General features: G+C 38.2%; 1 protein-coding gene across 12 annotated transcripts in view; it reads right to left on the bottom strand.

Moving 5' to 3' along the window:
• The window catches only part of GRIK1 (glutamate ionotropic receptor kainate type subunit 1), a 365,694-nt gene that overhangs the window by 102,320 nt on the left and 237,523 nt on the right, over window positions 1–25,851 (bottom strand). For all 12 annotated transcript variants that reach the window (XM_072740870.1, XM_072740871.1, XM_072740874.1 and 9 more), the window contains exons 4-5: window positions 18,376–18,557; window positions 1,720–1,773 (exon numbers count right to left, since the gene is read on the bottom strand). In XM_072740870.1, coding sequence (XP_072596971.1) covers window positions 1,720–1,773; window positions 18,376–18,557 — 236 coding nt within the window. The remainder of the gene's footprint in view (window positions 1–1,719; window positions 1,774–18,375; window positions 18,558–25,851) is intronic.

Below are 25,851 nucleotides of genomic sequence, written 5' to 3'. Positions count from 1 at the left end.
ATCACTTCCAGCAGGAAAAAATACCATTCTCTGGTTCATTGATCCATGCCCCATATAATGAGGGCATGAAGAATGCTCACTGGATGCAAGCTCTGAGTGTTCTCCTTGGAGAACGAACCAAAGCGTAGGGTTGTGTGAACATGGGTATCATAGCACTGGAACTAATTCCCTTTCAGACAATGTTTCAGGAAGAAAAGTTTAACCCACTTAAGTTTTCTCTTACAGATGAGGCTGAGTATAAACCAGATGTTTATGTTGATTCATATTTATTTTTTTAAGATTTTATTTATTTATTTATTTATCCATTCATTTATTTATTTATCTATTTATTTATTTATGAAAGAGAGAGCACAAGCAATAGGGAGGAGCAAAGGGAGAAGCAGACTCCCCACTGAGTAGGGAGCCTGACATTGGGCTTGATCCCAGGACCCTGAGATCATGACCTGAGCTGAAGACAAATGGAGCCCAAGGCAGATGCTTAACCATCTGAGCCATGCAGGTGCCCCTGTTGATTCATATTTAAAACAATACAAAAATTTCAGCTTGCTTCTTGTGAAGAAAGGTTTAACTCTATCATATGTCATTAAAGATATCTTGCATTTGGAATAAACCAAACATTCAAAATAACACTTAACAAGGAAAGAAAAAGAGAAAAACTTGCATAAAAATTTCCTAACAGTGCAACTGCTTTATGGAAGTGCAATGCAAGATGATCAGTGATGACCGTGGTTCCTAAGGAGAGGCAGCTTCAGAAGCAGCTCATGATCTGTATTTGCAGAAGAGGCACACGGATTTGTTCTTCTGAATAATTCTTCTTTATGCAGCTACCCTTTCCCAAGATAATGTTGAATTAGACCGTAGAGTTTTAAGAGGGCAGTTCTGTCCTCCTGGCTCAGTATCAGAAAAAGAGTAGTGCCTTCTAAAGTGTTATATTCCGCCCCCCCCCCTTGTACTACATAACTTTCTTCTGTAAGTTTTACCAATACTCATGGGCAAGAATGGTTAAGAATATAAAAAGCAAAGCATGGCAAATGCAGATAAAACAAAAGGAAAATGCTTAAGGAAGCAAATTTAAAGAATAAGACCCCAGAAAGAAAGATTTCCTTTAGCGCGCTCAATGAATGGAGGGAAAGTTACTCAAACTACAAGACGTCAGACAGAAAATTCTAGAATGCATATGGAATCCCTCACAAACTCCACAGCAAGCAACGTGATGTGCTAAAATGAATACATTACACAAAGTTAGGTTGGCCTATAAATTGAGGATCCTATGCAATCTAGAATATGGAAAGTCCAGGGTCTGATTTGTAATATCTGCTTGTGAGCAAAGGATGAAAAAAGCAAGACCGTGAGGGCAAATTGGTCCTGAAGGGTCTCCGTAAATCCCATAAGATCAAAAAAGCTAAGAGACATTTTAGTGTGCCTTCTAATGTATCTAGAAAATGTAGATGATTCTTTATGACTAGTTTGCTCTTTGACAGTTTCTATTTAATGGAACTATCATTTTAATCCCTTTCCAGATGCACAGGCATTGATGCTACTTTAAAAAAAAAGAAGAAAGAACCTGCTGTTCAGCATTTCTGGATTTAAAGGATTCTTAGGAAAGTAAGACAAATCTCCATGACAATACCCTGCTTCTGACACTGGTGGGGCTGACTTTTGAAATAACTGGAGATGTTTTCCTACAGCAAGGAATACATTTCCACTGGAAGTGCTTACCAGGGTTGTGAAAAAGTAGTGATAGTACTCAGTCATCATGCCCATGAAAAGAATCTGCAAAAGAGAAATAAGGGGAAAGAATCAGAAACAGAATTATAATAAGAAATAGATCATTAGCAGGGCAATTGCAATAGTTTGAGGATATAGAGCAGGAAGGGGCTTTGGAAATCTACATATTCAGCAGATCAGAGACCTCAGACAGATCAGTGGCTGATGGGGAGCTGATGTGGGCAGCTGAGGACCCAGGCCATTAGCCTCCATCCAATGTTTTCTCATCAGACTATGTTCAATCTGCATTGAAATGGTAAGTATAATTTAAATTAAAAAAGTTTAAAGGTAGTGTATGCACAACAAATTTAGTATTTGGAACTGTTCTTAATAACAGTGTTTTGCTCTCCTCATTGCCTAGGTGTCCGAGTAACCCCATGCTTAGAAAGATATTTTATTGATCTCCTTAGCTTTAATACTTCTCGTACTGCCTCAGAGTAGAACTCATTAAATGTTGAATTGCAATACTGGTATGTAGATATATTTAAATGAGGGTTTATACATATGCATATCTCTGAAGCCTTTCTCTCTGCTGCTTTCCTATCTTATCCCACAGTATGTATGAATAGGGGAAAAGAGGATTTGTTTATAGATTGAAGGATGGGGACTGTTCTTGTACAAATGTCTCACTGTCTCTTAATTCTGATCCTGTTACCTACATGGGGATCTTGACAGTTCCAGACATCCTGTGTGCATTGTTTTTACCAGGTAGGGAAGGGGGAAAAGAGGTGAACAGAAAAGGCAAGGGTTCTAGGTAAAGGCAGTTGATTAAAATGTGATCTTCCTTTTAGATTCCTGGAAATGGTGTCCATTGAGAAGAAACCAGTGCAAATGATTTGGATACCCTTCTAAATCAAGGGTATCACCTTCCTTGGGTGGGGGGGAGGTCAGCAAAGGACCACTGGGTGCCATTTTTTGGCCTTTGTATAGAAATGAATGGAGAAGACTCAGAACTCAAATTTCCAAGGCAATTTTTTCCCGCAGTTCTGATAAATTCTGAATGCAAATGAGAATCCCCTCTGAAAGTTTTAGAATCAGATATTCTTAGACTCCATCACAGAGACAGCCCAAGCTGGAATTCCCCAGAGCAGAGCCTTGGTTTCTGTATTTCACAGCAGTGGTTGAGAAGCACAGCTCTGTGGAAAACATGTCCATTCACACCAGAGAACAGGCTTTCATAACTTCAACTGAAGAGATGGATTGAAACGATCTTAGGGAAGGCAATGTGTGTTATCAGAGGTCAGAAAGTGCCTAAAATATCTAAACTCAAATGATTTTACATGAGAAGGGATAAAGAATGAAGAGGGTATTCACTGACAGCACAAAACACACCAATCGATGCTTCTTTTGCCCTCTCTGTTAATTTTCCCAGAGGAAAATTTAGCGAAATCGTAATGCCATGAAGGTAAGACAAATGACAGGAAACTCTCTCTCTGAATCATGAGCCCACTGCGTGTAAGTCACTCCCGGGGTGATAACAAGACCAGATGCACAAAAGAATTTTAAAAAGGGTAGAATTGCTTTAAGGCCATCAATAACATTTAAAGCCATGCATGGTGAGGTCTTATTAGCTGGTCTCTTATATCATTGGAGCATAAAGAGCTAACCTGCCGGGGTCAGTCAGGAATCCAATTTTTCACTTTCGTCATTAGATAGCATAATTGCAGCCAAGACTACCTCTTCAAAGAGGCCTGGGCAAGTTTTATGTAAAGATATGGAGCTGGACACTGAGATTTAAAATATCATTTCTGAAACTGAAAAATAAACAAAAAGGCACCCGAGGTTTTTAGCTTTTCACTTGGGTTGACTTTCCTTTTAAAATTGTATTATGGAGACATTTAAGACATTTTAAGCACTCATTCAACTAATCCTTTTTATTATTTTTTAATTCTTGGAGGCAAATATTCATTTGATACACCTCTTATTTAATGTTAGAAAAAAGTTATGAAGATGCAGTTAATATTCAGCCAACAGGTCTACTTTTATTGCAGAAAGAACCCTTGGGTCCTCCCTTCCGGGATGCCTTTTACTTGGCACACTGGAAAAATCTCCATTTTTGACTTTCCTACCTAGTGCCTGGGTTAATGCCTCCTGGTTTCTTCCCTTGAACATCTTAGAAATGGGAATTAAGAAATATAGTCATTAAAAAAAAAGAAAAAAAAAAGAAATATAATCATGAGTGAAGGCTCTGCTTCCGCCTTTGTGGACTCTCTAGGACACAGGTGAATGAGAAGCTTCTGGGAAAGAAGAAGGCCAGTAGCACCGAAGGTGGTGCTTTTTAAACAATTGTCCATGTGAGAGTCTGTGGGACTAGTCGGGACCAGCAGCTCTGTCGTCTAATAGTAGTATACTTCATAAATAGAAGTATTGTATTCATATGACGATTTTCTCTCTGCACGTTGGTATTTCAACTAAAAGTCATTAAGGGATTAGGAAAATGTCACATCAAGATAAATGTCAGTTTTTTCAAATAAAAAAGTATAATCATGATATGGGGAGTTTTCTAATCTTTGCAAAAACTGACTTTTTCCTTGGAAATGTTACCTTCTTTGAATTTTGATAGTGTACTTGTCTGCTAGACTAGCCGAGTGGTGCTGACCTAGGCCGTGTATACTGTACCAAGGCAGTATTGCTAGAAACTGGTTCCGGTTATCTTTAAATCATTTCTAACAGCACAGAACACACCACATCACAAACGCTAATGTGTAATAAATGTGGCTGTCTATACTATTCATATTGATGGCATATTATCTTTTATTGCTTCCACTAATATGTTCTTTTAATAGTGGTTGTTTTCTAACAGGATTATTCTTATTAAATAACCTTGACATCACATCATTGACTTAGATTGATGGTAAAATATCCAGCCCTTTCAATAACATTATATATCTATGGAAGGGATAATACTGAGTATCTACTACTTGTCTTGTTGTTAGAAGGCCGATAGTTTAGACATCATGGGTGCCGTTGCCAATTTTCCATCTGGAAGGGCAAATTGCAGGACTGCATTTCTTGCCCTCTTGTGATTGGGTGGGGCCGTGTGCTGGTTTTGGTCACCCTGACATGGGTCACCCTCCAGAGATTTCACCCTGATAGGTGCCTAACATGGTTATGAGGGCCATAAAAGCTGTTTTTCTTCTGAATAAATGCAATTTTCTGTTTCGTGAGTACTGTAAGGCATGCAAGTGCTCTTTTTTGTGACTATGTTTTGAGTGCTAGGGAGTTTAGGGTGAAAATTGTGAGTTCTTCTTTAGCAGTAGATAGGAACACAAGGTATATATATTCTGTGTGTGCCAATGACATTCATCTTTGTTTTCCTTATCTAATTTCCCCCTTCATTCCAACTCCTCTCCCTTTAAAAACAAAGTATATATCATTTTGTTTCAAATGTATTTTCTAGGCTGATTTAACTTCTTATGTAATAAATATATAGCACATAATAAGTAATCATGGTTGGGACAAGCTGAAAGATTTTTTTTTTCTCAGATTCAGATCTGATGCAGATGGTTTGGGTTAGAGTGAAAAAAAAAAAGGCCCTCAACAAAATATTATTCATAGTTAATCATACTCTATGTCCCTGCAGAATCAATTATAAGAACTCAAAAAAGACTGTGATGGTTAATTTTTTTTGTGTCAACTTGGCCAGGCCAATGCGTGCCCAGATTAAACATTATTTCTGGGTGTGTCTGTGAGGGTGTTTCCAGATTAGAGAAACTTTTGAATTGGTGACTCAGACCCAGCAAAGCAGATGACCCTCTCAGTGTGGTGACACCATCCAATCCACTCAGACCCGAAATGAAGCAGAAAGGCAGAGGAAGGAGTAACGCATCCTTTTTCTTCCTGCCTGACTACCTGAGCTAGAACTTTGCTTTTCCCCTGCCCTTGGACTAAGATTTTCACCACTGGCTCTTCTGGTTTGCAGGTCTCCAGACTTAAACAGGAATTATACCACACTTTCCTGAATCTCCAGTTTTTGGAGGGCGGATTGTGAGCCTTCTCAGTGTCTATAGTCATGTGAACAAATTCCTCATATTAAATCTTTTCACATCTATCTCCTATGGGTTCTGTTTCTCTGGAGAACCCTAACACAGAGAACAGTACTAAAAAACTCAAAGTCTTGATACTTTGCATATGATATTCTATGCAATCTAGAAAACATAACCCTAAACCAGCAAGAGGAAGGGTGGTTGATACCTATTTGAAGGGTTTCTCTGGATTATATCATGATGGAAGTGCCACATGACTATTCTGTTGTTTCAGTGACTTGAAAATAATTACAAATTTCTTCCTTTTGTAGTTAAAATGAATCATCAGAAGGTAGAATTAAATTCATGGACAGTTGATTCTCAAAAGGACAGTTCTGATGGTCCCACTTTTATCATTATACCTTGAAACATAGTTATTGCTCATTAATAATGATGAGCCCCAACTCAGCCCATGTGCTTTCTGGAGCTTTTATAAAGAACGTTCATGACCTTCTTCATAACAGCATTGACTTTCCTTGGTGCAGTCTTATTCTTGGCAAAGATTATCTCTTGGATTTAGATGGGTTATCACATACAACCTGAGCAACACAAAGATCATATTTTTAGTTTGCCTTGAGACCCCTCATTCAAGTCCAGTTGAAGATGAGCAAGATAATTTGGGGGTTCTAAATTCTACAGTTGGTGACACAGTTGGCCTACAAGATACCTGGAAAGTCTCTGGGTTAAAGTCTTCCAACAACATGTCCTGGTATCTCAAGAAGCCTACATCATATTTTAACTTGATCATTTTTCAGAAGGTGATGCAATGTTATGGAGGTAGTAACAAAGAAATTCTCTACAAATCTTCAACGAAGGGTGAGCCATATGTCACAAATAATTGACATGCACTGCCATCATAGTAGCAGAAACTTAAAATAGAGCCTGGAGTGCTCCTGAGCAATTCTGAGATATCCTTGTAATATTTATAAAGGTTTTTATTACTGCGTCTTTTCATTGAAAAATAGGTGTCTTAGAAGTTTATATTGACTAACCTAAAGTGTATTGCTCCATTTATAGCCTTCTCAATATCAAGATAAATTCTCAACCATCAGACATGGTTTTTAGTCAATAATTTCAAGTGAACAACTTCCAAATGTATGACATGCAATGTGGCTAAAATAATGGTTTTACTTTAAGGTAGAAATACATTATTTCAGCACAAGGATAATCTTCAGGAAATCAGTTGAATGATATCAAGTTTCAGAGCAGTGATTTTTAAGAAGAAGGTTTGAGTGCTAGGGTACAGCTCTTTCTCACCTGCTGACTGTGGTACTGTAGGCTCCATCTACACTATCCTTTGAGAAGGATACTTCTATGGCAACACACTTTTTTATGCTGACTGTCAGTAGTACAAGCGAGGTATAAATTGGCCTTGAGATCATTTTTTATTGTTGTATAAACAAAAAAAGCTCATGCCAAATTAAATGATCATAGCCAATATCTATAAAACAGTGGAACACATAGAAAATAGCATTGGGTCCCCACTAATGTACAGAACTCCTTATGGAGTAGCTGAAGAATGGTCCCATAAAAATGTCCATATTGCAATTTCTAGAATCTACTAAAATGTTACTTTACATGTGAAAAAAGAACTTTGCAGATGTGATTAAATTAAGGATTTTAATTTGGGGGGATTGCTCTGTGTGTGTGGAGGATTATTTTAGTTTATTCACATGGGCCCAATATAATCACAAGAATCCTTATAAGATGGAAGCAGAGGGTCAGAAGGCAGAGAAGGTGATGTGAAAATAGAAGCAGGGGGAGGGGGACGCAACTGATGTGGGGCCACAAGTCAAGGAATAAGGACAGCCGTTAGCAGCTAGAAAAGGAATTGGATTCTTCTCTAAGCCCTTCAAAAGGAATGCAACCCTGGCAAACCTTGACTTCAGACTTGGGATAACTATAAGCAAATAAATTTGTATTGTTTTAAGCTACCACATTAGTGAAAATTTGTTACAGCAGCAGTAGGAAACCAATGCACTTCATTTGCTCATCTTTCTGTGATCATGGTGCCTCAGACTTCAGAACGTTGGTATATTAAGAGCAAGTACATGTGTCAAGGGGGAAAATGTTTGAAGCTGAAAACTTTCTAAATTTTTCTGACTCCCTCCATTCACATACATATGCTAACTATGTGCCTGTGCAGGGATATAAGCCACCCACAAAGAAAATCTAGGGCTTTTCCTTCCACTGGGAGATGGTGCTATGCCATTGACAAACCCAGGCTACTTTCCTCCTGCCTCCAAGAGAAATTAGAGAAAAGCAAAGAATGTTCCACAAAGTGTTAGTGAATGAAATGGTCATATTATTTGGGAGTATCTTTCAGTCTTAATTTCTTTTAAGCTTTTCCTCTAGAAGTATGGTCAGGAGGAGAAGGGAAGCTGATGCTAATAGATATCAATAAATGGACTGAAAGCCAATGAGGTTTAGTTTCGCTTCAGGAGATAATCCTACTAGAAGAGCCAGATGGCACCACTCAGGTGCACAACAGAAGAGATTATGATATTCCAGGGATGTGGACTGCTGACATCAGAGCAGGAGAAAAGATTTCCCCTGGCAGAAAGAAAGAGACAACCTGATCAAAAGGAGGGAGTGAAGATTTTGGAGGATTACATGAACCTAAAGAATAAACTCTCTGCAACATCCAGGGAACACTGGTGGAGAAATGATGTGTAAAAAAGAACACAATGGAAGAAAAGTTTGAACAGCAAAATACAGAACAAGTCTAGACAAAGTACTAAACAAATTTGGAAAGTTAACAGAAAATAAATATGTTGAATACATTGTAGCCTTTTTGTAATAAGCTACTTTCATGATGGTGGTCATAAAAACTACACCTCCAATTACCCTAAACATAACTTTTTGAAGGAGAGATGGGCATGAAGCCATTAAATAGTGGTCTTGCTGGTTCATGAGTATCTGTAGATTAGTGAAGTCATCGTGAGTCTGGGTCCTGTTCGTCAGCTTTTTCGGCTTTTTGGTTTTTCAATTTATTTAATAACTATCCAATTTAGTAACTATTCATATGAGTTTTTCTTAATGTATTAGCATCTCCAAAGAACTTTTAAAAAACACTGTTGTCTGTACCCTATCTCTAACTATTCTGATTTATTTGGTCTGGGATATATTTTAGGCATTGGTATCTGTTTAAAGCTCTCCAGGTAATACCCACATACAGGCAGACCTGATAATCACTGATAATTACCTCTTTATATTAATAAGATTTATATTTTTAAGCTACAGCAATAATGGTCATAGTGACTGTTTTATAAGTGCTACAACGTGCCCACTGCTGTAATAGGTTTTGGTTTTGGTTTAGGTTCTTTTTTTTCATACTACTGGGGAGAAGGTGTTTTCTTCAATCTATAGATTTAAAAGACAGAGCATAGCTATAGCAGTTGAACCTAGGTTTGATTTCAATCCTGGGCTCTCTGTGCTATATTAACTTATTAACTGATAATAGGATATATATGTGGCAGGAAAGTCAATAATTTGCACAAAGTTCTTCTGGACTTTGAGAACCCAATAAAATAAAAGCATATGGTTGTTTGGTGAGACCAGAGTTAGAACCACAGAAGTTGGAGCTTTATCATAAAGAATGGATCCATCAAACCAAGAAAACTTGATAAGCTGTCCATAAATTTTCGAAAGAGATTTCTGTCCACACAGCTAGCCCTAGCTGTACAAGGTTGTGCCTTGGATGGTGTCACAGGTTCCATGAGGACCCTCACTCACTCTTCTTCCTTGTGTCAGGATGTCAGACCTACATTGCTATTTTATTACAATATTTCTTTAGATATTAGAATTAACTGATCCTAATTTTAAATCCCTTTGGTGATGTTTGGGAAGATCTTTTTTTTTTTTTTGAAGATTTTATTTATTTATTCATGAAAGACACACACACACACATAGAGAGAGAGAGAGAGAGAGAGAGAGAGAGAGAGAGACAAGCAGAGGGAGAAGCAGGCTCCATGCAGGGAGCCCAATGTGGGACTTGATCCTGGGACTCCAGGATCATGCCCTCAGCCAAAGGCAGGCACTAAACCGCTGAGCCACCCAGGCATGGGAAGATCTTTAATCTCTTCAATGGAGTAAAATTTCATCAAAAAAGGACAGTCCGTAAACAAAATATATACTTCTTTTTGTTGTTGTTAAAATGTGCCATAGATATTATAACAGATATTCTTGTATACTCGGTATTGTAATGGCAGTGGGTACAAGGTGTGGAAGGCTTTGTGTGACATGTGAAACAGTGCATTCTTTGTATTCAAGGCAATGTGGGCATGGGAATATGGCACTCAGGAATTTCAAATGAGTGGAGTAAGGTCACATACTTTATTTGGGATGTACAGTCTTTGAGGCTACACGGATGCTGGATAGGGAAAAATGGCAGGGTGCTTGTAACATAGTGATCAATTTTTCTAGGGTAGGAGGAAGATGATGATAGAGATGGAGAAAAGGAGGTTGAATCTGAAATATATTCAGAAGGCAGAAGCTATAACATTTGGTGACTCATAAAGAGGAAGAGTGGGGTAGAGTCAAGTGAACCCCCAGGTTTCTAGCTTGAGCAATTGGCTGTGTTTCTATCACCAAGACAGGGGCAAGGGGAGAAAGTGGTTGGCTGGAGGAAGGAAGAGGAGGAAGATGTAGTGTGTTAAGTTTGGTGTAGAGATTTCATGACATTGGGCAAGATACGATAGGGACACTTGGGAAGTCAGGCTGAGAGGAGGTGTGGGGACCATTGTGACAAAGTGTAGGAGATAATGCCATGTCAGAGTTAGCAGTGGGAAGCACTGTATCACTCTTGTAGTTTTGCCCAGGCACGATACCAGCGATGATATTGATGATGATAAAGTCTCACATGTGGGATATTTCATGTATCAGCGTTGGGCTTAATGCCTTAAAGGCATTGTCATATTTAACTTCTCTCAAAACAATGTGAGACATGCACTATGACATTCCCATTTTACAGATGTAGCAAATAATGAATCCCAAGATCCTTCACTAAATGACCTCACCCAATACATTAGAGTTTTTCATTGTATTTTCCTCCCCCTCTACCTTGGCATAATCTTCCACATATACAAAACATCTAATACATGCTAGCTGAATAAATGGTGAAATACATCTTACAGGGCCACTCTTATGATGGAAAGGATTTGGCTAACAGTCGTGGGGAAAGTAGGGTGGGGGAGATTCTTTTGGTAAAATCTTGCATTTATGAAGGGTTGAAGCAGCTGTTGTGGTTAACATAGAAAAGTGATTTTTAATCTACTTCAGTCTTCAGGCTTCTTTATAGAACCTGATAGAAGCTATGGATCCTTTCTCCTGAAAAAAGCACATTGAGGGGAATGAATATCCTCTAAATTTTGACTAAAGCTGAGGTTCACTAATCCTGTTAAAGGTTTAACACATGTTTTGATGTACATGGTCAAATTATTTATATGATCCCTTCTACATTACCCCACTTCTATTGCAAGGATAATTTCTTTTACCACATATTACAGCCAAATTCTGAGGCATAATATATGATTTTATTACCTCCCAATTCAGATAGAAACAAATCTATATCCTCTTCCAAATTTACTCTTTGGAAGTTTTTGCAGGTATGCAAACAGGCATCCTATACACTGAAAGTATGGACAAATTGCAAATCCCTTCACTACATTGTGAATTATCTACAGTGGTCAATCAATTCTTGTGTGTATTAAGTAACATACTCCTATCTATGAACCGCTCCTTACAACCAAAACTAATTCTATGCTCAGGAAATGTAAATAGATTTTCATATCAGCCTGAGAGAAAAAACAATTTGGATGAGAATATGCTGCCAAAATAATTATATAATATACTACAAATGATCATCAGTTAGAATAAATTGAGAGTTATCATTATTACATTCTCAGGATTTAGCCAAAGTAATAAATTTCCCATCAATTAACTGTCTCAAAAACTACCAAAGGACTCTAGGAACTTAAAAAAATGAACTGCTTAATTATTTCCCCATTTCTTTGAAAGCCTACTAAGTACAAGGCAATGTGCAAATCCCTTATGTTTAAACACTGGGAAGAGGATCTTGATCACTTGTATGCATGGAAGCTCAGAGCAGAAGAGAGCCTTAGCAAGATTAGGAGCCAACAATCCTCTTTTACAGAAGAAGTGATGGGGTTGAAGAAGAATCAACAGACTTGCTCAAAGTAGCATATTTAAGGGATATAAGCAACTCAGGTCATAGGCATGTTAAGCCCTGGCTTGAAATCCAGCTTTGCTCTTGGGTAGATGACCTGAAACCTCATTTGTCCCATCTGTAACATGGGATATTTTGAAAATATACGAAGATATCCACGTCAAGTGCATAGAACGTTCTAGAGCATAGTGAGTGACCAATGAATAGCAATTATTTTATTCTATTAGGGCAAGAGCAGACCTTGCAACTCGACCTACCAACCTTCAGTCTAAGACTCTAGTCGCAGTCCCTTTCTGCTATAAAAATGAGTTTCTCTGTCTTTCACCCATCTGTAGGCATTGGATAGCTACATTCTATGACTTTTATTTTCAAGATCTTTTGCTCAAGAGGTCAGGGACTTATTTTTTTCTTGTGCTTTTTACTGTTGTATCTTTCTCGCCTTCAGTCAGTGCTCAACAGACATGTGTCAAGTGAAAGTGAATTTTTCTACCGTGTTTCTACCACATTCTCTCCTTGGTTTCAATATAATCAACATTTCTTGAGAACTTATGTGAACTAGGCAAATGACTAAATGTTGGAGAATAGAATGAAATAATTGCATTAAAGAAATATAACACTTAACTAATGTGTTCCATGTTCTATTGTGAGGAGAATCAGTTGGCATGTTGGTGTACGTAAGAGTAGCAGATTAGGATTGTTTTTTTTTTCCTTTCTAAGTCTGAGATAAGTTATGAATCCCAGCCTAGGCATTGCTGGCTCTGTGACCTTGGACAATTTACAAAATCCCTCTGAGCTCTGTCCGTTTCTTGTATACAGAATTTTCTCCTAAAAAATTAAATGAGTGGTACATTTTATCTGCTTAGCACAGTGCCTGGCACACAGGAAGTTCCATGAAAAGTAGCTCTTGAGGTCTTTGGCCTATTTTGTGTATTATGATTAGAAATGAGAGAGTTGCATATCTGACTTGTTGGGAATGGGTTCCAAACACAGGTTTGTAATCTCTTGGCAAATTGCAGCTGTACTGCTTGACTGACAATTTTCTGTGTGAGAGATGAAGACCGGCAGTGCTTCTGTCCTCCTGTAAAAACATGAAACGAACCCCTTCTAACCACTTCTGCTTGTCCTGGTCCCAGGCAATAGGCACAACTTCCATGAGGGAAGAATCAATGCATAAAATTATTTGATTAATCAGCATTGCCACTGCACTGCCTAGTAGAGGGAAGCCAGGCATTAAAAAAATACATTTTCTCCCTGGCCTTGTTTTTATGCTAATTGACAGAAAGGGAAAAAAAATAAAAACAACACAACAGTGCACAAATGTTGACAGGAGAAAATGTGATATAATTCCACAAAATATTTTGGTACTAAAATGTTTTATGGAGACTAATGGCTCAATTATAGCTTAATACTCATTACTACAAGTGTCGTGAGGGGAAAAAAGTCTCTCTTCTAATGCACTTGTTCATGTAAACAAGACAGCAGGTTTCCTGAGTCAGAAAAAGTGTGTTCACGCTCAGTATGGCCGCTCTCCAGCTCCGGGAATTGGCCCAGCCCTGATGCAGCTTCCCTGCTGGATGGAGCATCACATTGTTCCCTCCCTTTCTATCAGGGAAGCATTAGGATTCAGGCTACTGTGCTTGAAATTGTGACTTGCTTTCTCAATCCTATTACAGGATTTGAAAGTGACTATGCATTTCTCTGAAGAGTCAAATTTATTTTCAGGAAGTGAAGTCATAGGCTGAACTGTGTTACAGTTCTTAATAATACAGGATTTCAGGGGTTGAATAAAACCCTCCTTGGAGGAAACTGAGGCATAGAAGAGTGACTTGTTCAAAAGTGCTTGGCACAGTTGAGAGTATAGCACACTGAGTCAGGTGGAAGGGAGGCAATTTTGGAGATTGCTTTTATCAAGAGCTTCTAGAACAGATTTTGAATCATTCATTCATCCATTTCCTTTACTTATTCAACAGAGCAGAATTGAATGCTATGTTTCAAGTAATGTACATGCTTGGGATTTGGGAGAACAAGACAAAGGAGGTTTCTATGCTCTTGGGGGTTATAGTATTGTAGGGAATATGGGCAACAAATGAGTCAATGCCTGGATGTTTGTGTTAAGAGCATACTCAGTGCATGATAGATAAAATTATTACTATCTCTGAGCTTTAATTTTTGTGTGCAAAAGAGGGATAATACCAATTATACCAAGAGTTATTGTGTAGATTAAAGGAGATGATTGCTTATTACCCAGCATGGCATGCCAGTGCAGAGTCTTCTTACTTTGTTCCTTGTCTTTAAAATCGCCTCCCATCAGCCACTACCTTGGTAGAATCACACTCAGTGGGAGGGAACAAGGGTGCAGGTAGGGTGAGCACTGAAGAGTCAGTAGGAAGAGAGTGGGACTTGTGGGAAGTGAAAATGAAGAGGCGCAGAAGACTGGGGGTGTCTACACTGAAAACAGGCTGAGAGACAGGAGCACCCTTGTGGACCAGCAGGATGCTAGCTGGGAGGTGACAGATGGATAGGAAGAGAAGATGACACCAAATGATGGGATGAGTCCCATGTGTGTGTGGTTAGTTGTTGGGGACACTCTCAGACTACAGAAATTCACAGAAACAGTTCATTCATATGAAAGCCCTGTTCTTCTGTACCCTAATCAAGTCTTGACATTTGAATTTCTAACTAATTTTTAGGAAATAACTTTTCAGATTCTCATCATATAGCACTTGTCCAATATGAATAGAAATAATTACTTTGCTGGAGTGATTAGAATGCTCAAGAATAACTATAGACTTTTCCCCAATTTTTACTTTTAGATAAATGTCAGACATCTTCTTTAAAGTGCATTTGATTTCTTTTTCTTTCTGAAGAATCATTAAAAAGTAGTAAAATATGATGAAGGTGCAGAGAAATGCTTGAAAATAATGGGAAATGTGCTTGAGAAGGAAGCCAAGTTGACCTGGTAGAGAAAATTTTGTCAGCAACGATTTAGTCACCAAAAAAGTAGGAGCTCTTCCTATTAATTTCATCTAAAGGAGACCAGCAGCAAGTGGTCGTTTTTCCCATATGTTTCTGGAAGTCTTTGAAATGGAATGGCTTGCCATTTTCTGAATGGGGGCCCTTCATGGTAAAAGAGGCACATAGGCTTGAGAATAGGTGTTCTGGAGACCACGTGGCAGCCTGGTTACTCAGAGAGAGTGATCTCATTGGGGCACTTAACCTATCTGAGCTTTAGTTTTTTCAACTCTGGACTGAGAATATCAAATTTACTCCAGGGATTATTTGAGGCTGCATGAGACAGTTTATAGGATGCCAGGCACCACAGTTGGCACCTCAGTAGAAGAGGTAGGAAGAGATTGGTTGAATGGTCACCAGAATTAGGACCTGGAACTCCTGCACTCTCCAGCTTCTCTAGAGACACTCTTGGTAGACAGATACAAGGAAGGTCTCTATCTTTGTTTCTGCATGTTGTTGCCCAAAGCCAAAGGATGAAGTCAAACTGGATCACATAGAGCACTTGGGCCTCATTTTGACTAGAATAGAAAGTCCTGAGGTCTTCAATATCACTTTCCAACCACACAGCTTTTTGGAGGTCCACAAAAAAACCCATAAAGCCAACGTAGATTATCTGCTGTGATTTCACAGAGTGACTGTATTTTCATATGCAGCAAAGTAGGGGTTTTATGCTGGAACTTTCTAAAAAGGCTTTCCCCCCTTCCCAACATTTGCAGCTCATTAATCTTCAACAAAAAATGGATGAATGTGCTTTTTAGTAGCTTCCACCAATGTCTTACGGCAATCTTACCACTCACATGAAGAGGCAAAGTAAACAAGATAAAACACAATATGGCACAGGATGGAGGCAAAAGGATTTGCATCAATGGCTGGAACAAAGCTGAACTAATCCCACTCCCCCTGGGGTAACCAGGCTGACATTTCTTGGGAGTGCTCCACTTAGAGGGGTTTTTGTTTGTTTGTTTGGTTGGTTTTTTTTTTTTTTTTTGGCTTGTTTAAAAAAAAAATCAGTCTTTGAATGATGCAATCTTTATGCTATCAGGAAAGAGCCACTTGCATCAAAGGAACATCATATCCATATTTATTGAAATAGAGGAGAAACCCTAGCAGCTCTTTCCCAGGATTACCCATTCTAAGTCTGTGCTTTGGAAGAGAGGTAGCCAGTTATGTGAGCCAAATGGATCTCTCACCAAGAGAAGCCTCCTCATCAGCAAATCATTCTCTTAAATGTAACAGAAGTCCCCAGTCACTGTTATAACAGGCTCGTGGGAAGAGATGCTTCTTTGCATTTTGAGGGCTACACATAAAATCTGGGTGTTTTTCTCAGTTCTGGTTCATACTCCATTACACACTTTAATGAACTGTATTGAAATTCTCAAATGAAGTCTTAAGATAAAGTCCTGCTGATTATATTTATTTACCTTTAAAGTAAGCTGTTGACATCACTGCAACATGCTTGCTTTCTTTACTGAGAGATCATTATAATTATAATATCTAAAGATTTGTTAATGCAACTCAAGTCTATAAGGAGGTAACATAAATTCTCCACCTAAGTGGAGAAGCAACATTTCATGGTGGAAAAAGTGCAGGATCCTATAGAGGAGGTTGAGTTCCAGCTCCTGGCTCCTCTTAAGTGAGAGGATTAGGCTTGAGGTTATCTAAGATTCTTTTTTTTTTTTTTTTCAGAATTTATTTATTTATTCATGAGAAACACAAAGAGAGGTGGAGACACAGAGGGAGAAGAAGGCTCCCTGTAGGGAGCCCGATGTGGGACTCGGTCCCAGAACAGAAGGCAGAAGCTCAACTGCTGAGCCACCCAGGCGTCCCCCCTTTTTTTAAAGTAGGCTCCATGCCCCATGTGGGGGCTTGAACTCACAACCCTGAAATCAAGACCTGAGCTGAGATCAAGAGTCAGACACTTAAGCAACTGAGACGCCCAGGTGCTCCCCCCCTCCACCAAGATTGTTTTCAATTTTAGCTTTAAATATGTTCTATAACTTGAAATAGGTTTTTAGTATAATCATTCAGGAGATAATAGAAACCTCTAGTCAACTTTCTTGATTGTCTACTTCCAGTGGAATTAAAAACTCAACTCTGAACTCAATGTTTTCAGGGAGGTGCCCTTCGAGTATGAGATCCAGCACCGGAGAGTCAGGTGGGATGGCTGCTCCAAGAGCTCTTCCACATGATTTGGAAATCCGCAGCTGTGTATTTGTGCAGAGGGGTTGGTCTACTTATGAGATTAGTGTCCATTGCCAGTCAACCACATAGCACATGCCAAGCCTTTTAAACTAGATAGTACAATAACAGTTTGTGTCATTTCAGATAAGAGCATTGCCTTATGCCACAATAACCACTTAGATTAAATACAAAGAGACACCCACTGAGGCCACGTAAATATAGCCTGGCTATTTTCCCCCAAATTCCTCCAAATTCCTCCTTTGATCTTTATTAATGCTTCTATTATAATCATCTTGCTAGCCTTTTCCATTGTCTTTGTCTATGCCAAAGTTTCTCAACCTCAGCACTATTGGCATTTTAGGGTACACAGTTCTTTGTTATGATGGATGTTCTGTGCATTACAGAATGTTTTGTAGTGTCCCTGGCCTCTAATTACGAGTTGCCAGGAGAGTGCCACTATCTCCAGTACGACAATCAAAAATGTCTCCAGACATGGCCAAAAGTCCTCAAGGGTACAAAAATCACTTGGGGTTAACCACTAGTCTCTGTATCATCTTTTTTTAATTCTGATTTTTCTTTTGTGGGCATAAGACCAGTGCTATATCCTGAAGTGCTCAGAAATGATTGTCCTGTTGTTATCATTCTTAACATTACTAACATCTTTCATTTATATACGATTTCACAATTTATCAAGTGTTCTCACCCACATTATTCATCAAGATTAATGCAAGGCAGCTCATTGTCTGTGACAAGTTAGAAAAAAGAAGGATCTTTTCTTTGATTGTCCCTGTGCCCCCTTCTCACTATACTTGGAATTTTGCTTGTTTGGCAAAAGAGGTCTTGCCGTGAGGAAGGTGCATTTAGGACAAGTCAGGCTTTATGTAAATGAAATTTGCTCAGTCTTTTCAAGATATAAAAGAAAAGATGCTTAATCACCTTGAAATGTCATCCTTCTCTGTTGACAGGATCTACAGACTCTGAATACCTAGACCTCAGCATCTACAACAATATACAACAGGTGGCTTCTTTGAACTCCCTGAGCCCTATGGCCCTTTAAAAGGATTCTGAAAGCTGCAATCCTCAGCCTAAACAGGACTGCTGCAGTTTTATCATGCTGCACTAGGTGAAACCAGATGGGATTTTTGAGAAAGAGAAATGAGCAAATCTCCCCCTCCCACTTCACTTCCTCCCCGCACCTCTTACCTGCTTAAGGATTTCAGCAGCTGTTCCATGTGAACAATCAAATATCACATAGAACTCCTTGCCCTTCTTCATCTCCTTGAGTAAAGGCTTGGCATCTTTATTCCCAGAGGGCAGCTGGCGGATTTTGATTTTAATGTTATATCTGGAGGGAGCTTTGATGAGCTCTTGCAGACGAATGAGACCTAGAAAATGACATCCCATCATGCAACAGACTGTTCTGTCTAAAGAGGATTTGTTTATTGCCATTTACAGTCAAACTCAGATCATTCCCAAAATGTATCAAGTGGCCACCTTCTGAAAGGTTACACTATTGACTTCTCATTTGTCATTTCCCTTTCTGTGGTAGATTATACTGTATTTTGTGGGTATGTGTAGTTGGAAACACAATTTTCCTAAGCGAATTTTGAATTTAGTTAAATGCATTTGTCCTCTCTAGCTTTTGGCCAATGGCACAAATCTTTAACAAACCAAGTCTGTAACTGTAAAACTTTTATAGACAAAAGTTGCTGGAAGTTTCCAAAGGTGTTCAATGGAATAGACAAAGCTTTTGTAAAAAACAAAAAACAAAAAACAAAAAACAAAAAACAAAAAACAAAAAAACAGACAACAGAACACTAGAATTTCTTGGGTCTATAAACCTCTGTAAGTCTTTCATCAAGTATTTATGTATAGCATACTGCTTACCAGCTAATTAGCTGGGCTTTCTATATAATTTTCCAGTTCCTACCATATAAACCATCTAGAAATGGCTCATCACGTTCTCTTTCTAATATGATTGAACAATGAATTGAAAAATCCTTTCTTAATTAAAAAAAGACCATAGAGTTTTTAGAGATTATGATAATAAAAGCAGAAACAAAATTCCTTTAAAATCCACCATTGATAATTGCAGGAGAGTGTATAGACCCAACTAACTTGACGGAGAATGTTTGATTCCACCATAAGTGTGAATCTACTGAGCTGCATCATTCTTTAATTGACATACTTTACTGGGGCAAGACAAACATCTGTATAAAGCCTGTCTTATTTCCCCTAACATTAACTTGTGATTGCTGCACTGCATGATGTTGGCTCTCAGTCAAGGACTCTCATCACATTGGAAAATTGAACTTTTAAAAAAATTACACCATTCTGTATCTTTAGGATTTGTCAACTTCAAGTAATCAATAGGAAATATGAAGCTTTATCAGTATTCAGATGGAAATTTTGGTATGCACTATCACAGATGCCAGCTACCTCTGGCCTTGATACATGTCTTTCATTTTCTTGTTTTATTTAGTTATCTATCCCTTCACCCAGCCACATTTTTTTTGTGGCTCAGATGTTAAAAGATTCCTCTAACATCTTGGATAGGTTGCATTCTGAAGTACATAGAATAACTATAATTAAGCTGCTCTTCAGAGTCAAAAGGATGCAAGCAATTGGAGGGCAGTAGTGGTTAGGATCTGTAGAACCGTAACAAGATTTACTGCTCATTATTTTTTTAAAAAAGTGTTTTTTTTACATAATAATTGAAATTGTTAGAATGAAAGCCTTTCTGGACTCTTGGTTTTCTTTCTTTCTTTTTTTTTTTCAAAGTAATTGTTGTGGTTGAAGACTCCCAAATACCGGTAATGAGCTACTTATCCTCTTCATTCCTAGGATCACTAGTACTGAGCCACTGATGACTACTAAAAATGGAAGAAAATAGCACATGGGCTTGCATATTTGTTAATCCTCTGATATAATCCTGTGAAGTAAGCATTATTATCTTTGTTATTTCCAACAAGGAAACAGAGGCTCGGAGCAGTTACATAACTTGTCAGAATAACAAAGGTAGTAGGAGCCCATGAGTTCCAATTGTTGCCTGTGAGTCCAGCACTCAATCTTTCTACTTCACAGTTCAAGATTACAACAGATTGCTGGTGCTGAGGGAACAGATATAGCTTTGAATTATTTGATGAAATGGGAAAAAAATAGAAACAGGGACCCACCCCCCTTTCTTTTTTACTCCTGGCTACTTGAATCTCTTTTGCATTTTTTTCTATTGCTTTCCTGCTTTGCAATTGCATAGTTGCTATTTTTTTTTTTTTATACTTGAGCATGACTGCAAAGGGGAACCATGTGGCCTTCAAATAAAATGAGAAAACCATTTAAAAAGTGCATTTCATGTGCTGCAACAAACTGATCTTTTGTTTTTTGTTGAATGAAATGTAGACCATGAAGTGTATCTTCCTATAAGGATGACTTACCCATGTTAATGGTATTAATGATACTTGAAAGTTGAATACATTTTCTCATTTCAGTCATTAATTTTTATGGGAAAACATTTCCAGGATGCTCATTATATTCCAAAACCCATGCTAAACCCAGGCCATGGGACATGAACCCATCTTGCTTTAAGGAAGGGGCTTCAGGTGTTCCTCTATAGCTAGAAACATGATAAACAATGTACTGGTAATTCATAAGATAAGTATTACAGTACATTAGTAACAACTTGCAGCCTTGTTTTCCAAGTTTATTTTGATAAGCTCAGTGTAGTCCACTAATTATTTCAGGTGTTTTCATTACATGAAATCTACCACGTGTCAGAGATGACTTAATCTATTTAAGTGTTGAACTGCTAGCAGAACTTGTAAATTTACAGTAATTCAGAATTAGTAAGGAAAACAGTTCACCAGTGTTTGGTTTTATATTAAGGTCCCCAGGTTGGAGAAAAGCGGTATAAAAAGCAAAATTAAAAAAAAAAAGGCCCATAGAGGATTTCATTCAATCAACTCTTGTTGATGAACATCAATTGCTACCCAATTTTTACAAATTACAAGCTGAGGCAGTTGGAGGCTGATAGAGCAACATGCTTGAGACCCTAAGGTCTTGGTAAGTCTATTATGTGACAGGTCCAGATCTTGAAGCCAGATCTACCTTCTGACTCCCAATCTCAGACTCTTTTTACCAAATTGGTGGACCCTCTTGACTTTTAAATTTTAGGTAAACCATCTAACTGGATGAATGAATAACTACTTAGCTATACGAATAAATAACTGGATAAATAAATAGAGAAAGAAAAACTTCGGACTAGCATAAAACATTCAATCTTTAGTTGGCAAATGAGGCCATTAATGACATTTTGCTCTCTTCTCAAAAAAGGTGACCATGCATTTTCACAACTGTTTCCCAAAAGTTATTTTAATACCAATAGAGGAGAAAGGAGAACTCAGTACAAAAGACTGTTTCTAATTGGTCTAAATTTATCTTTTGGATATACTGGCTACTAAGCCCCTAATTTTCTCAGTTTGTCTGCTTGCAGGTGAATTGCTCTAGGAAGAAACTCAGCAGATTTTAAGATTACAGACCAAGTTGTGTGTGTGAGGGGGTGGGGGGTGGTGACGTGGAAAGAACAAAGGTGGAACAGTGAGGTTTACATTTCTTTTCCCAAAGCAATTGTTTGCTTGAGAAAAAAAAAAAAAAAGCCTTTCTGCCTTCACTAGAAAACATTGTAGAATTTATAATTTAAAAGCCTTCCCCCCACCCATGGGAGAAAAAAAAATTAGAGAAAGAGTTCCCTTTCATTTGCATTTTGCAGCAATCCATCAATCACTTACAGTTCATTGTAAAGAATAGCTAAAAATTATTTGCTAAACAAAGGGAAAGGAAATTGATTTAGGCACAACTCCTAACTTTGCTAGTGATCACCCTGTGTTTGGAAGCAAGCCTCGACATGTGACCCAGTGCTCCCAGGATGGGACTCCAGCTGCAGAGGAGGGTTAGGATGCATGCAAATCTGGTGATGTTGGTAGTCTTTCTAGCCCACCACGGTGGAGGCATTTGAAAAATAAAATGTAGTTAAGGAGACAATCAAACCCAACTGAAGGACCTTTTATATAATATATATATGAGAGACAGAGAGTGATCAGTGCAGACACAGCAACCTGGAGCAGCCTTTTTCTGTGAGAAGAGGCTGTGAGGTGCACCTGCGACTTGCATGAGGGTTGTGCTGGCTCTGAGTCCCTTCCATCCAGGTAAAAAGAGCCCAAAGGCCCATAAGCACCCCAGAAGCTCTTGGCCAAAAGCACCCCACGGAGCTCCTTCTGTGCCTGGGAAAGAACCATATCCTAGTCACTGGGAAAGCCTGTTATTTAGAGCAATCTGCAGTGAACCCTCTGGCCAGCAAATATCTGCTCCCCTAGACTCTCTCATCTCTGCAGAGCATTAAAAAAAACTATTATCCTATTTGTATACAGTAGTATGGTATTAGTGTTGTTTCCTGTATTTGATAATTGTAGTGTGGTTATAACAAGGAAGGCCCTAGTTCTTAGGAAATACATACTAAATGCATTTAAGGGATAAAAAGGTCATGACGTCTACCACTTACTATCAAATGGTTCAACAACACTATTACTTATTACCACTAAAGTTGTTGTAATTGTTTTATATTGAGCAAATCACAGAGCATTAAGACACACGTAGCCAAAAGATAACAACTGCTGAACCTAAATGAAAGGCATACAGGAGTTCATTGTACTTTTCTGGCATCTTTTTTTTCTAAGTTCACATCTTTCTAAATAAAAAGAGTAAATATGGAGATATAAAAGAACACTGCCTCCTTCCTCCACTACCACCCCCAAGAATGCGATTGGAAACCACATCTTTGGTTTTAAAAGCACTTCAGAGCAAGAGGCTATTTATTTCACATGAGTTTGAGCTGGGCTCTGCATATGGAGATAACTTTCAAAAATGTCCAAATAGCCAATTCTAAACACTAGTTTTGGCCACCTATCCACTCTGTGCACTCAGACATGACACAGAAAAATGCTGATTTGCATGCACAGGGAGTGACTCTGGAAACAGGTGGAGCATATGGAGGAGGAAAAAAAAAAGCTGCTATTTCCAGTGAGTGTTTAAAATTTCCCATGCCTTCTCCTTAAATAATAATAAACTTTGCTATTTACATCGCTCCTTTATGAAGGATGCTACATGCTTTATAAATATCTTAATAAACCTCAGAATATACCTTCAAGGTGAAAAGGTGTCAGTGCTATTTTACAGTAAGGAAAGTGAGACACAGTGAGGTTAATTGTTTAGATCGGCTCTGAAAATCAGTCACAGATGTCAGGAATGGAAGGGATCTTAAAGGTCAAAGCCCTACTTGATGCATGACCCCCCCTCCACACAGCTGCTGCTGAACACCTTTTTAGTTGAGAAATTCTCCTCACACTGCAGCCCAGTTCATTTCTGGACAGTTTAGTTATATTTAATGAGTATTAGTTCAAAAGAAAAGTACCTAAGTTTTCTTGAGTCTTAATCCAATTCCCTGTTCATTAAACCACATTAGTGGGGTTGATGCCATAAAAATGAATGTAATAAACCATTGGGACCCACAAATAAGATTGTACATTTTAAATATTAATTTCCTCTTCATTCATACTTAGAAACATGTAAAATGGCATTTCACAAACTTGTTGGTATATTAATACACCCAAATCTAATAGGATTCTTAAGGGGATCTATGTACCCTCCAGAGGGAAGGAAAAATCAGAACTGAGAAATGGAAAACGGGTAAGTGAGTGAATTACCTGGGGGAAATACAGCACTTTTAAGTGCAGATCTTCATACATATGATTTTTCAAAAGTGCATCAAAAAAAAAAAAAAAAAAAAAGCTAGAGACTTCCCAAAAGAAAAATTGTGTCCCTTGATCAAAGGACCTCAAAGAAGAACCTAGTCAAAATATTTGAGATGAACTGTGTTGCAGTTAGCTCAACCAGGGTATTTTAGTCTTGAATTTTTGCTGATATCAGTGGTAACTAAAAATAATATACCTCCGTGCAATATCTAAACATTGGTTTCCAAACAGAATTCTGAAAATTTAAATAGGGTCTGGGCAGAGGACTGGAGTGGGTGGATAGGTAGGATAGAAAAGAGTGAAGACAGAGGGGAAAAAAAAGAGCTATGATTTATTATCTTGTTGCTACTGAGTGCCAAGGACTTCCACCCTCAGCTATTTCAGGTGGAATTGTGGGAGGGCATGTAGCAGAAGTGTTCTGGCTAGCACAAATAGTCATCATAATTCAACGGGGTGAGTTGTGATTGCTGAAAAGGAAAAGATTTACTTATTGTTTTATTGGCACTGATTACATACTGAATATCTTTCATTTTGTCTTGGTCGTTTATACCAAAATGCTAATTTTCTTCACATTGAAATTTTAAGACTCTGTCGAAATTGGTTTTGGACAATATATTATTTCTGTTTTCTATGGGAAGATAGAGAGAAATGTAATAAACATAATATCTAAGTCACTATTTAAATATGACCATAAGAACAGTTATTTCACTTATTCATGGAGTGGTTGAACATATTAAATGAGTTAATTATACAAAATATTTAAAAGAATGTGTGGCACACAATCAGAACCCAAGAATTTAGGTATTGTGATATTTGTTTTTGTCATTTCTCTTGTGTTTTCTCCTTGAATTTACTGTTTCTTCCAATCACTGTTTCAAATTAACCTTATTTCAACTTAATACTCATTGTAAAGCTTTGAGATAATGTTTCAAGTGATAGTTATCATGGCTCTTATGTGTTGAGAAAAATGACTTAAGGCAACCATAGCTAAAAAAAAAAAAAAAAAAAAAAAAAAAGACCTCTTGAAGACTATGTGTTGTCAACTTGGGGCTAGAGGCATCTGGCCAGAACTCATTTCCTTGAGGCTTTATCTAGTCCCATCTATATGCTGAGGACTTTTGAATTTGTATCTCCAGCTCACACCACATTCTATATATTAGTTGCCTAATGTATATTCAAGTGAAGCTGCCTTCACTTGAATGCAGTAGATATCACAAATTTAAACCCACTATGTTTATGACTGAACAAACTCTTGATATCCTATTCCTCAGATGATAACTCCTTTGATTGGCTCAGGCTAAAAAGTTTAGACTCACCCTTGACTCCTTTATTTCTCTCTCAGCCAGCCTCCACTTCTTCAGGGCATTATGCTAGTTCAACATTCAAAATATTTCTGCAAACTAATGATTTTTTACTCCTCTATTACTTACCTTCCTCAGTTGCCTTGATTTCTCTAGAAGCTCTAGAAGATTTTATTTATTTATTCATGAGAGACACACACAGAGAGAGGTAGAGACACAGGCAGAGGGAGAAGCAGGCTCCATGCAGGGACCCCAATGTGGGATTCTATCCCGGGACTCCAGGATCACGCCCTGGGCTGAAGGCAGGGCTGAGCCACCCAAGGATCCCTAGAAGCTACCTATTTTTACCTTGGGCTGCCTGTATTGTATTATCGATAGAAGAGCCAGAATGATCTTTCTTTGATGTAAATCTGATCATGTCACTCCTGAAAACTTTCCAATGGTTTTCCCATTTCATGAAAGGCAGAAGCTCTCCCTATAGTCTATAAAATCCTCCATGATCTATATGGTGCTTTTCTCTGACCTACTTTCCTGTTACCCTTCCCCTCTCACTGATCTCACCAGACTGGCCTCTT

Source organism: Vulpes vulpes, chromosome 15 (assembly GCF_048418805.1).
Source record: "Vulpes vulpes isolate BD-2025 chromosome 15, VulVul3, whole genome shotgun sequence".
Classification (NCBI taxonomy): Eukaryota; Metazoa; Chordata; class Mammalia; order Carnivora; family Canidae; genus Vulpes; species Vulpes vulpes.
This window is presented reverse-complemented; position numbering and strand designations above follow the sequence as displayed.